The 15362-nt window shown below is 36.1% G+C and overlaps 1 protein-coding gene across 2 annotated transcripts in view; it reads left to right on the top strand.

The window, feature by feature from the left end:
- The window catches only part of LOC134587105 (mediator of RNA polymerase II transcription subunit 23), a 75327-nt gene extending 60496 nt beyond the window's left edge, over positions 1-14831 (top strand). For both annotated transcript variants that reach the window (XM_063443232.1, XM_063443231.1), the window contains 12 exons: positions 1055-1179; positions 2638-2843; positions 4794-4974; positions 6521-6691; positions 8268-8484; positions 8920-9156; positions 9500-9665; positions 10286-10358; positions 10885-11099; positions 11263-11383; positions 11828-11959; positions 13896-14831. In XM_063443232.1, coding sequence (XP_063299302.1) covers positions 1055-1179; positions 2638-2843; positions 4794-4974; positions 6521-6691; positions 8268-8484; positions 8920-9156; positions 9500-9665; positions 10286-10358; positions 10885-11099; positions 11263-11383; positions 11828-11959; positions 13896-14069 — 2018 coding nt within the window. In that variant the 3' untranslated portion in view covers positions 14070-14831. The remainder of the gene's footprint in view (positions 1-1054; positions 1180-2637; positions 2844-4793; positions 4975-6520; positions 6692-8267; positions 8485-8919; positions 9157-9499; positions 9666-10285; positions 10359-10884; positions 11100-11262; positions 11384-11827; positions 11960-13895) is intronic.
- The last annotated feature ends 531 nt before the right edge of the window (positions 14832-15362 follow it).

The following is a 15362-nucleotide window of genomic DNA, read 5'->3' as shown; positions in this document are numbered from 1 at the left end:
TCCCTGTTATAGTCTGAAATTTAGCCAAATAACTAGTCCTATGTATTTGTCAGCCAGCACGTTCCCTTCATGCTGTAAGCCCAATAATCCAGTAGTGTAAAGTTTGTTTTAAATAAGTAAATAAATTACCATATGCCCCACCATGTAAAGGGGCAATAAGAATGCCCTATAGGATATAACCAGAAAAAAGTAGTACAAGTATCCCCTAAATCGGAGGTTAAAAATGTTGGAGGTTGTCAAAAGTTCGAATGAAGTCTAAGAACCTCCTGATACAGGAGATACACCAGTATGCACCCGACGCGCGTTTCACCCGGCGGCCGTTGCTGGGATAATGAAGAGTGCTCCTTTATACCCTTGTTGTTATCCACATATTGAAAATAAGATACTTTTTGGATAGCTTGTTTATCCTTAAGATTTTTTTTCTCCTATAAATGTAGTGTTCTTTCTATGAGAAACCAGGTTATGTTATATCTTTTCAAATGTTACAATAAAATGAACAAACAATATGAGATAAGTAAAATATTGAAGTTTATTTTATATCTTATACTACATTTACTACTATTTGTTACACCACTGGTATTACTATTATCATTCATTATTATTATTTTTCCATCACCTAGTATTAATAATTTATTTCTTTTTTCTAATTTCCAATTATTTATCTCTTTATTAGTAACAACATTGTGTATTTTTGTCTATATCAGGGGACTATTTTTAAATATTATCAATAAACGTTACCATACATTTTAACTAGTCTTACCACTATCTCTTCTCTATTTGTACTTAACCAAGGGCTTAAACCCCTTTATTTGTAGTGGTGGAACATCCTATCTAATCACTATCATTAGTCAAAACAATGATAGACAATGAATATTGCTATTTATACTCTTTGTGCAAGAATTTGTAGAATGACCCACCACTGTTTATACCTAAATAAAAGGGTAAAGAGTATGTTCGAGATGGCATTGTATGGTCTATATGCCTGATTGAAACCCCGTGTTCAGTTTTATTCTGCTCAATATATATATTATACTAACCGAGAAATTTTGTTTAGATTTTTTCACAGGTTCTGAATCAATCCAAGGTACATGGTGCAAAGATATTCTGCAGACCATTATTAGTTTCACACCGCATAACTGGGCATTGCATACATTGAGCTGTTTTCCAGCACCACTGCAGGTAACTTTGGATGTGTACAACTGTGTTTGATATCAGTTACAGGAAAATGATAGTTTTAGGAACACAAATCTGTACTCCTAACTTTAGAATATTCAAATCCCTACTTGTATGCAGGTTCAAAGTAATATTTTATAAAATATTAATTTACGTAACATTTTACAGCACCATGGCTCAATAGGTGCTTTTTAGCCCTCTGCATTCTGACAGCCACAAGAGGAGGATTTAACTGTGCAATGGAAACTTTGCAGTTTCTAATAAGGGAGTTAAGAGGACAGCGACACTGCACCCAGACCACTTCACCACACACCTCAGTGTGTGCTAAACTTAAGTTTCACAGTATATGCATATATTAATTGTGTAACTCAAAAACAAAATACAATGTTAAACAAAAATCTACACACCAGTCAAGTCATACGACTTGCTTTTCCCACAGCAATCACAAATCGGCAGTGATGTTACTACCGCAAAGGATTCTGGGTGGGCATATGCAAATTAGTGCAACAAAGAATTACATTTTTGCCTCATTCCATTTTAAATATGGATTCCTTTGAGTCTGTCTTTGCTGTATACAACCGCTTTGAAACACAACTTAGGAAAAGATGCAAAGCTAGTGAACCACTCATGGACAGCTGTTTCTTTGTTAATGCAAATCATCAGCATGAGGATGGCTACACGCTTGCTGATTGAGGCTTTTGAAGCAAAAAAAAAAACTATCTTACACATTGGAAAATATTATGTTTAATCGTCTTTTATATAGTTAAAGGAAAACTTAAAGCCCCATAACCACTACAGCGCACGGTAGTAGTTATGGTGCCATGAGTGGCTCCCATGCCTTCCCCATTGTAAGAAATCAAACCAGTATTGCAAACGTTTAACATCTCACCTGCGGTCTGCCTGACACTTCTCCATGCCTTTACTACCCACACCAGAGAGCCAGAAATGTGTTAACTGGCATTATCAGCTGATAAAAATCATGGTCTGGTAATGAAGTGTATCAAGAGGTTTTACTCATTGTAATAGGAGGTACCACAGCATGAACTGTAATAGTTATGATGCTCTGAGTGTCTCGTTTCTAAATTCTATTTAAATACAGCTTGTTGTGATACCAATTGTTTTAGGACCATCATGCTAACTTGCAATATGGTATACAATGTATTTTGTCTGTTATATATGCAACACATCGTTGACTGCACTTTTTTACAAGACCATTACTTTTATTGTTAAGTAAATGGCTAACTTTCTGTAACTACCTGACATAGAAACTAGAGTACCAGAATGTATACACTCTATACACAGTTTCCCATTAAATTATTTACCTTATTAAGAATTTTGTGGATTGTTTTTCTCATGTCCAACATTGTAAATTTTTACCTCTATATCTTGTTGGTATTGTTGGCATTGTTAACGGACACAAATTTTAGAATTTTATTTAATTTTTTGGGGTTTTTTTATGAACAGGCATTCTTCAAGCAGAACAATGTACCACAAGAAAGTCGCTTTAACCTAAAAAAGAATGTGGAGGAAGAATATCGGAAGTGGAAGTCTATGACTAATGAAAATGACATCATCACACACTTCTCCTTGCAGGGATCACCCCCTCTTTTCCTCTGTCTTCTCTGGAAAATGCTGTTAGAAACTGATCAAATCAACCAAATTGGTTATCGGTAAATATATTTATTTAGTCTCTAATTGGTCTTATTATAGTACATCTTCCTTTTGTTTGTTTTACAGCATCTAAGTAAGTGCATAAGAATTGATTTTAAATCATTGATTTGAATTCCTAGTTCATATTCTGTTTCTTTCAGAAGCTATGTGTGAAATAATTGTCAAATGATTTTTGCTCTGGGGGAGCATTGGATTATAAGTGTTGGCATGTGTATGGCTTTTGTTCTCTCAGATGAAACGGCATAACATCTATGCTACATAAATTAGAAGCATTTTTTTTTCTTTTATTGTGTAGAATCTTAAATATATAGATATTTAAGTGTTTAACAAACATAAACCCACACCTTTTTGTTTTAATAACAACAACAAATCAGAATAGACACATAACAGTATAGTTTTCTCTGTGGGTAAATCTATTTGATAGAAAAGCCTATTAGGCCTAGTGTTCCCAATTATGATAGGCCGACAGGCTCCAATTGAAAGTACTTACTCCCGAGTGTTCTGAATATCTGGTGGAGATGGTGCTGGAAGGACACTAGCAGAATACATTTTACACACACTTCCACCTCTCAACCCAATATACTTGTCCATCCTACAAGCTCCATATCTATTGACTCCTCTCTCCTCAAGACTTGCTTGCCCACTCCTCTATTTCCTTTTTGATTAGCAGGCAGAAGCTTGCTCCTGGTATGCAGCATGGGACAGATAAAGAGGTGGATGCAGTTACTGTAGAAGGAAGAGACATGCCACAGTGGCACAGTGCACAAAGTCATAGCACAAGTTTTGTTCTTCTACATATAGGCTGCAGCTCCACTAGCCCATGTGTTAAGCCAGCCCTGTGTAAATAGAGTTTACGTCATAGCATATTTAGCACAGCTAGATCAATTAATTTTTTGTGTTGTAACTCATGGAAGGCTATCCCACATTAGACAAAATTACTTGTATAAAATGAGATACTTAATTACTAGGTAAACTTGATAACTATGCTATTTGAAGAACTACGATTTACCTTGATTATCTGTCACAATATGAAAAAGCAATTTCAAGTTTGGAAGCTTCAACAGTCTGTAAAGAGTCAAGAACCAAAAGTTAGATACTAGATGTCCTGCAAGTGAAGAGCTAGCTTTTCATCCAATATCTGGCAAGTGCATAAAATAAGACCTCTTCATCCACAGTCACACAAGTCTCTGGTTCTAGCTCATCCATACATAAAATACAATAAAGCCGTCTCATAAACTGCGTATCACTGCAAGTAATTTTAAAGCATACAGCTTACAAATTACCGTTAATTCAGAAAATGTATCAATCTCCTTTAAAAAGGTTGTTTAGAGGGCTGTATCGTTAGGTGATTAACTCTGACCAATGCTGACCAACTGATGATAGCAACAAATAAATGTATCTTAAACTTGGAGTCATTTAATACCGATATTAGTTAGAGGTCCCAAGAGACCCCTGTTTAAAGGAGGGCGAGCCCATCTATAAAATAAAGGTGATTTTAAGGGTATTGTACCCTGGTGATCACCATGGTAATTATAACTAATTGACTCTAAAAGATAAAATACATTTTTAGAGCCAAATCTTTGTGTCATGTTAATCTAAAGAGTCTCTATTTGAAAATTGGGCTATGGGACCCTGAAATATGCCTGTGTTTGAAATAAGGTATTGTCTACTTTCAAATAAGGACTTTTTAATTTGTTTAGTTGCTGAGCTACTCACTATTAGTTTGTCCTTAGCAGTGGTGGCAAATAAATGTTTCTTAAAATGACTACTTGCACTTTTTGTTTTTAATTACCAAGCAAGCCCTCACCATTCATGATGTTCGTTGGGAAATAAATACTCCCAGTAGTTTTCCACTGTTCATTGCAGTTGCTTACGTCGTGGTTTATGCATGAGTATCAATACTGTGTGAGTCAATGCATGAATGTAATGTCTTCTCTCTTTGTTTTTAGAGTTCTGGAAAGAATTGGAGCCAGAGCTCTGGTAGCTCACGTCCGAACATTTGCTGATTTCCTTGTGTATGAGTTTTCAACTTCTGCAGGAGGCCAACAGCTCAATAAGTGCATTGAGATGCTTAATGACATGGTGTGGAAATACAACATTGTGACTCTTGACAGGCTGATCTTGTGCCTGGTAATTATTCTACTTTTGTCTTCTTACTCCATGCAAATTTTTCCAGTTTTTGTAAAGAGTTTGCTTTCAACTTAACCTTGTCCAAGTGCGAGTACAACAGAGATTTATTTATAGTGTTGTGGGAGGTCTACGTGATGAAATATTTTTATGATTGAATAGTTGTTTGCTTGCTTTCTTTCTATTAGATTACTTTTTTGTCATTCAAATTATGTTTTGTTTGGTTTTCTGGGAAAATGCTAATGGTAGTGTTTTACCCTTTTCTCCTGGTAGGGGGAGTGGTGTGCAAGTCTGCCCATTCTACTGTGGCAAAACAAAACTCCACAATTATTATAGAGACAAAGCTATCCATTGTCTAGTGCATCAATGGCTTGTTTTTGGTTTGTGTGTGTACACAATCTTCCTTTCATCCAAGATTCTCTTTACCATTAAGGTTTTTTTGGGAAAAGGCATCCGAAACATTACCAACTTTCCTGATTTTCAGTATCTTTAAAGGACAATTCTCACCTCAAAAACATTTTATATCAGTAATAATTAATCAATTATTGAAAGGAAATATTTATTGGTTTTAATGAGGGATGTGTGTGTGTCCGTCCATCCGTCCATGTGTCCGTCCCTTCAGCCATACACATGCACCTGGGAAGACTATAGGGACTGTCAGTGTATGTATAGAGATTTATGTATTGAGATACTTTTTAAAAATTATTTATTATCTTTTATTAAAATATTAAATCTGCAAAAATGTATTTTTATTCTCCTTTTTCACCGCAGACGACTCCACATTGAATAAATGTTTAGGCTATGTATTTAAATATCCACAAGGAAAGTGTTCTAATCTACGCATGCATTTAAATGAAATGTAGTGTATTATAGACCAATTAAAGGGACACTATAGTCACCAGAACAACTACAGTTTATTGAATTTGTTCTGGTGAGTAGAATCATTACCTTCAGGCTTTTTGCTGTAAACACGGTCTTGTCAGAAAAAATGCAGTGTTTACATTACAGCCTAGTGATTACTTCACAGGCCACTCCTCAGATAGCTGTTAGAGATCCTTCCTGGGTCATGGCTGCTAAAAGGCATCCAAACATTCAGTGTCTCCTCCCTCTGCATGCAGACATTGAACTTTCCTCATAGAGATTCATTGATTCAATTCATCTCTATGAGGAGATGCTGATTGGCCAGGGCTGTGTTTGAATTGTGCTGGATCTGCCCCTGATCTGCCTCTTTGTCAGTCTCAGCCAATCCTATGGGGAAGCATTGTGATTGGATCAGGCTACCACTTCTGCTGATGTCAGCAGGCAGTGGGCAAGTCTAAAGGAAACAGGGACTAAGTTAGCAGCTGCAGACTTGAATACAAGTAAGATTTTACTATATTTAGGGAGGCATGAGGGGACCAGGGTGGCTAAATTGTGGTTTTAACCCTATAGGGTCTGGAATACATGTTTGTGTTCCTGACCCTATAGTGCTCCTTTAACTTTCCACTATATAAATATCTACCTCCTTTACAATGGGATGTTAACATGTACTTTGGTGTTCTTCCTGTAGGCTATGCGCAGTCATGAAGGAAATGAAGCCCAGGTGTGCTACTTCATTATTCAGCTGCTTCTTTTGAAACCCAATGACTTCAGAAACCGAGTGAGTGACTTTGTGAAGGAAAATTCTCCAGAACATTGGCTGCAGAACGACTGGCATACCAAGCACATGAATTACCACAAGGTACCCTGTAGCAACAGTAAGCTTGTCTATGGACATGAACTGTACTTTAAACTTCAACAGGAATTCGGCACGCTTACTTTACTTTTGCATTGATCTCAAAAAGGGAAATGTAGCTTTAAAGGAACACTATAAATGTGTATTCCTGACACTAGAGGTGTGATAATGCTGTTTAGTACTAATGCCTTTTTATATTGCAACTGTATGCTTCCATCTTAGCTCCCTGTCAATCATTGTCCTTTGCCACTATCAGTGGCATAGAGAAGGTATACAGAGAAGAAGAGAAATGCAACAATGTTTCTCTTTACCTATTCAATTGCATTGCTTACTTCTGCCTTGAACGCTGCAGCCTAGCTCCAAACATGCACCTCGAAGAGGACACCCCTCCAACCGTGGCATGCTAAATAAACACGCTACCTGCAAAGATCCTCCCTGTTGTGCTGAACGCTGCTGGAGGAAGTCTTGCACCCAGGCAGACTATCTCCATTATAAATTCATATTGTGTTCATACAGCGCTGCCCTTGCCCTCGCCAAAAAGTCATACTTTTCTTCTCTCATTAGTTCATGCTCCCGCAATCCCAGGCGTTTCATTGACACCTTTTAACTCTCTTCTTCGCCCTGCTATGGCCACCCCCTAAACTAACCTTACAGCCGATAGCTTTGCATGCTACTTTACCGACAAGATTGAACAGCTAAGGAAAGAATTCTCACTACCTTGCCGTTCTCTTTCTCAACCACATGTTGATCATGCCTTTCCTACCCTTCAGACTTTCTCCCCGGGTACTGAACAAGAGGTAGCTGAGCTTCTCCTTACCTCTCTCCCCATGAATTAAAGACTAAGTTTTAGCAATTATACCACAACATTTTTTCTGTCTGCTCACTTGTTAGGGTGCACTGCACCAATCAAATAGTCTCCATGAGATTAACTAATTGAATAACCGAGTTTAACTTGGATATTGTGGAGGAAGCCCTCTTGTGGCTGTCAATGTGTCAACATGTGAGGCATGTTAACCCTAAAATTAAAACATTGTCGTTCCTGCAAAACAAATAAAAAGGAGTGTTTTCAGTTGCTGGGTTAAAACAGTAGGGGCAAGGCACCCATAGTTCATTGAGAAATTAATTTAAAATTGTTCAGTGTTTTTATTCAACGGTATAAATTCCATGGATGTGACCGTTTTCCTTTTAGTAAATAATTTTGAAAAGTACTTGATACATGAAACTGTGAATGATTTATTTATTTTTCTCCATTTTTAATTTTGATTTCTTTAAAGATACATATTACCATTTTTGTCTTCTACACTGCAGACCTATTTTTTCCAGTGTTGATTCATAATAATGTAGTTGTGATTTTGTATGCATGAATTATTAATCTTTGTGATGTTCTCTTTTGATTGAACTGAGGTTAAAAGTGATTTGTTTAGATAAGGGGCAAATCAACTACAAAAAAATACTAATCAACTTGCTAATTTGATATATCTTAACATATCTTGTGTAGAAATATCATACAATAAAAATGTTTTATGAATCTTTACATTATTAATATTTTTGATCTAACTACACATTTTGTTACTGTTTCCAGAAATATCCAGAGAAGCTGTATTTTGAAGGCCTGGCTGAGCAAGTAAACCCACCTGTGCAAATCCAGCCTCAGTATCTGCCAATTTATTTTGGAAATGTTTGCCTTCGTTTCTTGCCTGTGTTTGATATAGTCATCCACAGGTTTCTTGAGTTACTTCCAGTCTCCAAGTCCTTGGAAACACTGCTTGATCATCTTGGAGGCTTATACAAGTTTCATGGTGTGTACCTTCTAATGGATGCCATCCCAGCACGTCTTGTAGAGGTCACAGATATAATGTCTTGCCAAAAAATAACTATGCATAAACATTTTCTAAATTGTTTGTGACCATTTAGAAACCAACGGTCAGAACATGCAGACGTCAAGCACCATGACCACTTTATTTTACTGAAGTGGTCCTGCTGCTTTGAGTAACCCTTTAAATACACTCCACTAATTTAATGCTAAAGTTTCTTTATTTGTTGTTTAATGGAATGCAAATTAATATTGTGACTAGGCAAACCATTTGACCCACTAATATCTTGGATATCATCACATGGAAGAAGTGGTGGAGTCCAGTGTATGCTGTGTTATACAAAACCACATATTCACTACAGAGTAGTGGTCTACCAAATATATTGGACACTTAATAACAATTGTTACTATACGTTTATAGATCGACCAGTCACCTACTTGTACAACACACTCCATTACTATGAGATGCATCTTCGGGAGAGGACAAACTTGAAACGCAAACTTGTCCATGCTATCATTGGGTCTCTGAAAGATAATCGACCACAAGGATGGTGCTTGAGTGAGACTTACCTCAAGTGTGGTATGAATGCCAGAGAGGACAACCCTTGGATCCCGGACGATACATATTATTGCAAGCTCATTGGCCGATTGGTTGACAATATCCTTTTTCTTTGCTGTGTATATGATGAATATATTTGCATGAAGGACAATTAATATAAATAATTGAGTGTCTGAACTACTGTTGGGACATGGAAGTATTACTTCAGATGTACTCTAAATTAAAAAGAAAAGTAAAGTCCTGAAGGGCACAGGTGAGAAATATGTTTCTATTTCTGTCCAACAAAGTCAACAGTTATCCACCCAACTGATATTTTTGTTTAGTAAATTAAGCATGTGTATGTATATGTGTGTGTGTGTGTGTGTGTGTGTGTGTGTATATATATATATTTTTTTTTTTATTTGTTTTGTTTTGTTTTTTAATTTCCTTAATTCTCTTTCACCCATGGCTGGTAAATCTCCCGGGCCTTTTCCAAACTGTGATTGGAGGTTCAATGAGTTTCCTAATCCAGCAGCCCATGCACTTCATGTTACCTGTGTAGAGCTCATGGCTTTGGCTGTTCCAGGCAAAGATGTTGGAAATGCACTTCTGAATGTTGTATTAAAAAGGTAAATCTGGAGGTTGTCCATTATTGTGCTTAGATTTTTTATTTACCAAACATAGCATTCCAGAATTTTTTTCTTTGACACTTTTTATATATGTCAAGAGATATGTCATTACTCTTTTCAAGATATTTGCAAGATCTAATTACAGAGAGAAAAAAATACAATACCAGAGGGAAGAAGAGGGGGGGTGAAGAATAAGGAATAATTTTGTTTATTAATCTTCTGCCACATGTAATTTCACTAATTATAAATAATACTTATAATAATATCAGGTAATAAATTCAATTCATGCAAAGTCATTTTTATTATCCTCTCTCTCAGGCACTACAGCAGTAGCTTAAATATAATTTTATTAAAAGGGAACCATAACTCCTTTTTTTTTAGTTCTTTTCCTTAAATTTTGCATTTACCAAATGTGTATAGTGTAAAAAACAAATGTATGATTTAGCTACTGGGCCTTATGCTTCTTATTTACCCACCTACCATTTTATTCCTTATACAAAAAATACATTCCTGATATTTGTTTCGCAGCTTACAATGTCAAGTGCTAATTTCCTGTGTATGTATACCTGTAGGGACCAGACAAGTTTTAATATGCTTGTATTATTTTGGTTTTCCTATAGCCAGCCTCTTGTTCCACGAGAGAACATCACTGCTTGGATGAATGCAATTGGACTCATCATTACAGCCTTACCAGTAAGTTGAATTATTTAACATTATTATTGTTCTTCAAATTATAAATTATAGGGTAGTAAATTAGGAAAGTATAAATATGTTTTATGTTAAGTTTGCACTCACAATGTTAAATGATTCAAAGGCCCATCATCCTTAATCAGATATGAAATCAAACGCTCTTCTTAGCATTCATCCAAGAACCACATAATTACATTTTTTTTAAATGGACATATGGCTCAGATAATTTTTGGTTAAAATGTCCTTTGATGTTGGTTCTAGAGAGCGCTCTTTAGTTTTGGTTGAATAATTGTTAGCAAAAAAGGTAGAAGACACCTGCATTGAGATTACTGTTGGTACAAGAGTTAAATGTCAGAGTAAAAAAAATAAGATTTTTTTTTTTTTTAGTCCATGCTTCCAGTTGGACGTTAAATAATAATACCAAAACTGATCAAGCAATTTAAAATTCAAGTTTATGAAGTATTAATATTTTTTATGTGTGAAAACTATTTAGTGATGTATTAAATGACTAGAAATGTAAACTTTTCAGGAACCCTACTGGATAGTTCTGCATGATCGGATTGTAAGTGTTCTCAACAGTCCAAGCTTGACATCCGAGTCTGAATGGGTTGGTTACCCCTTCCAGCTCTTTGACTTTACAGCTTGCCACAAGGCGTATTCTGAAATGAGTTGTAGTTACACATTGGCTTTGGCACATGCTGTGTGGCACCATTCAAGCATTGGACAGCTCTCACTCATCCCCAAGTATGTATATTTCTTGCAGAGTTGTTTTTTTTTTTTTCATTTTAGTATGTCAGACCAACTAATAATATGGTACGTGGAACCGTTTTATAGTTCTGTAGCTGCTTTGTATTAATTTACTTCAACAGAAGTAGGCAAAGTAAACATTTTTTTTTTTAACCTGCAGGTTCCTTCCTGAAGTTCTTATACCCATCGTGAAAACAGAATACCAGTTACTTTATGTGTACCATCTAGTAGGCCCATTCCTACAGCGCTTCCAGCAGGAACGAACCAGGTGCATGATCGAGGTAAATAGATCAAAGAGCATTCATTAATTCCATAAATGCAAGTCAATCCTTCTGATTTATTAATGAAATTTCACATCACACAGTACTATCCAGTGACAACCTATATGCTATTCCTCATATGCCTATATGTAAGAAGAATACTTGCATGTTAATTCACCAAAACAATGTTTATCCATTTTAATGTACCCCATCCCCTAATGTACCCCATCGTAGTCAGCAGGTGGTGCTGCTTTTTAACTTTTTAAGATCTTTCTCTCTCTCCCCCCCCCCCCTCCCCCCCAGCTCCAACCTATTGCCTCTAGATGGGGGCTCTAATTATAATGGGGGTGGAGGGGGGGGGGGTTAATTATCTATAATTCTCTAGTAAATTCAAAATGATTTACACATTCGTAAAAAAACGGAAAATATTTTGTGATTATGCACTTGTTTTTTGTTTTTTAATAGATTGGTGTGGCCTTTTATGAAATGCTTCTAAATGTAGATCAATGCAGTGTTCACTTAAACTTCATGGATCCCATCTGTGACTTCCTGTATCACATGAAGTATATGTTTACTGGAGACAGTGTGAAAGATCAAGTAAGTGCACAATCATTTATTGCTGAGGCACCTTGTTGTTTATGAAAAAAAATGTTATTTAATCACTTTTCTACTTTTAAGCTAAAACGAGGAAAGCATGAACCAGTTAGCAAGTTCAGTATTGTCCTCCGACACTGACCACTTGGGCAAAAGCCAGCATTTTAATTGTAGTGTCTGCAGAGGTTATGTAGTATGCAGACACTCTTAATGAGTATTATGGCAAAGTGATCATCTTAATTGTATCGACATGCCCCTGCCATGACACCTCTAACTGTGTCAGTTAAATTAGTTGCAGGCTTATTTAATGCAACAGTTTGAGAGGATTCGTTTTGATGAGAAGCCCTGTAAATTTAGTTAGGATATCTGAATAGGAAAGAGATGTAGCCATTAACCTTGTGTATATATATTTTTTAGGTTTGTAAGGTATGGACGAACGATACAGTTTGCAGAGCCTGTGGCTTGCTTTCATTATTTTCATAAAATGACACACTGCTTTAATTGTCGTGCAGAGACAAAAGTGTAGATACTGGTCTTTTACAATGGGTTATAAACAATAGTATGTCGCTTGCAAAGAGAGCCAGCTTTTGATCTCCACTGGATGTTTGAAGACCGCTGATGATATGGTCTCTTTTAATATATTGTACTAGGGTTTCCACTGAAAATAGGACTATCAGTGGGTTGGGGGACTGCCTTGCAGGATACCATTGGAGATATTGAGTGGTAGATGAAACCTGTGTTCATAATTTTAGCTGAGGGATAGTAATACAATGCCATAATACTCTACAAAAAAGGAGAAACTAAATCTTTTTGAAATGGCTCTCATATATTTACAGTTTACGTGATAAAATTCCTTTCAGCCAGTAAAAGGCCTATGGTATGAGAGGAATTGGCAACCTGCAATACATCTTGGAAACACTAATTGCTGTAAAAGGGGACTCAGTCGTGTGGGCAGTAGCTTAGCTTATAAAGCTTTGTGTCCACTTTAAGCATAGATGTAGAACGAATATTAGCACCCAACGTGGGTGGTTTCCCTGGTTTTGGTAAGAAAATGTTTGCATTTCCTTGGGGATTGTGCTCAATCTGTTGCAATTTAGTAGTTAAAATAACTTTTGTTTCTATTTATGCAGACCTAGTTATAATTAGCCTGGCTGTGACTACTACGTGCAACATGAAAAAAATAGTTTTGTTTTCAATATTATCTTACACCACAGTGTGTTTACTTTAGAAGTTATCACCTGCTCTTTTAAACCTTTAACACACAAGGCCTCTGCAGATGTTAACAGTTTATTAATTGAGCAGGGGGTATAAATTAAACACACTGTGCAATATAGGAAGTTTAAAAATTAGATCTCTCTTTACAGGAAGTGTTTATGGAGGCTGTGTGCATCACGTGGCGTGGCTAGGGCTACATAAATACATTTATTTGACTCCTAAACAGCTGAAGTTTGAACACTGAGACTGTAGGTGCATGTTCTGTTCTCTACAATAACTTATTTAATTTTAAATTGTTTTGTGCTTATAGTGTCCCTTTAAGCCACAAACATTGCTGATGGATGCATAAAATCAAGCAAGTCATGTAATCTTTTTAAACTAGCATTGGCTATAGAATGTCCCATAATGCAAAGCAAATTCAAAATTGATTTTGATATGATGCAAAGTTCATCAATTAAGGGTGCATAAAGATATTTATACAGTGTTCAGTATACACCTCTTATTGCATTACATGTGTCTAAAGTTATCCAAACCATGTATCAACATACAAAGCAGGTAGTTTAACCCCTTAAGGACCAAACTTCTGGAATACAATGGAATCATGACGTGTCACACACGTCATGTGTCCTTAAGGGGTTAAACAGTTACTTAATAATCACTTATCCCACAGTGTTAAAGGGAATAAAACATATGCAGCCTCAACATGTTCTGCTTTCCATTTCAGGTAGAGAAGATCATCTGTAACCTCAGGCCAGCATTACAGCTTCGTCTTCGTTTTATAACCCACATCAGCAAGCAGGAGCCAGTTGCTGCACCACCACCTCCCATGAACAGTGGATCTCCAGCACCCCAAACAAGTCAGGTTCCAGTCAATGTGACCTTACCTGTAACCCAATAACAGTATTGCGACTGGCATGGTTTTTCTTTTTCTTTTTTTCCAATGACTAAAAAGAACGACATCAGTGAAGAAGGAACATGATTATTTTTGTATTTGTCTACAAAAGACTTCTTTTTTTTTTTCTTCACCATTTTACTTTGGATTCCTAGAACATACGTGATCATTGTTGGGAACTTTTTTTTTTAAATCATTTTATTATACCTATTGACTCATAGAAGAGAAACAGACATTCAAGGTGTAAATTATTGTACTTAGCAGTCCTTTATTCTTGTGAATACACACTTTTGGAGAAATATATTTTCCAACTGAATTGTCCATTTTACACATTGTATCCTTTAACTGTTGTATTGTGATGCCTATTGCTATAGGTGTACTGTACCTTTTAGGAAATGGCTTGGTCTTGAGCATTTTTGCAACTTCTTTGTATAGTTTTTCAGCTACATTAAAAATATATATATATAGTAACTGGAAAAAAATTATTGTATTCACCATTAAATCCTCCAATATTGATGCACAATATAAGATATGTATGTTTTTCGGTATGTCTTCTAAATCACTTTGCTCCAAGAATGATTTGCCATACCTTTAACTTTACTGTTTACTTTACAAAGTCAAAGAAAGGAACACTCCAAACACCATGAACTGACATAACACCATGTAAGTATTCATACCATTTTACCATAAATTATCCACTAACGCGAGACAAAATCCCCAATTAAAGAGCTTGCATTTCCTCAGAGTAAGCTAAAGCTTACAATGACTGTGGTTGACTCGAACAACAATTTTTAGTGTCTGGGAGTCAATCAAGGTCTACTGCTGGACTTGTATTATTTATGAGTCGACCAACATGGTGTGGACCAGTACAGACTACAGAGATTGGCTTCACACCTGGGCTGAGGTATCCAATCACTAGGACAGCCTGTTACAGGAATCAGAAGATGGAGCAGTGTCAGACAGAGGTTTCCAACAACTCCCCAGAACATGTTTTGAATTCATTACAGCACAGTATCTTAAAGTTATCATTGTAGCTGGTCCTGTATCTTACATGTATCATACTGACCATAGGATTACAGCATTTTTTTACATTTGTATCTTCTCTACAATTTTAACCTACCTATTTATTTTTTATTTTTCTTTACTAAATAGCATCTTAACTAATATAACAGCCTGTCACAAGAATCAGATGATTGTGTTTGGTTTCCAACAACTCCCCAATACATGTTTTGAATTGCATTGCTGTACAGTTTTTATTGCAAGGCTACAAAACCTCTGTTAAACATGCATAGGGATTTG

The sequence above is a fragment of the Pelobates fuscus genome, chromosome 2, assembly GCF_036172605.1.
Source record: "Pelobates fuscus isolate aPelFus1 chromosome 2, aPelFus1.pri, whole genome shotgun sequence".
NCBI classification, from domain to species: domain Eukaryota; kingdom Metazoa; phylum Chordata; class Amphibia; order Anura; family Pelobatidae; genus Pelobates; species Pelobates fuscus.
This window is presented reverse-complemented; position numbering and strand designations above follow the sequence as displayed.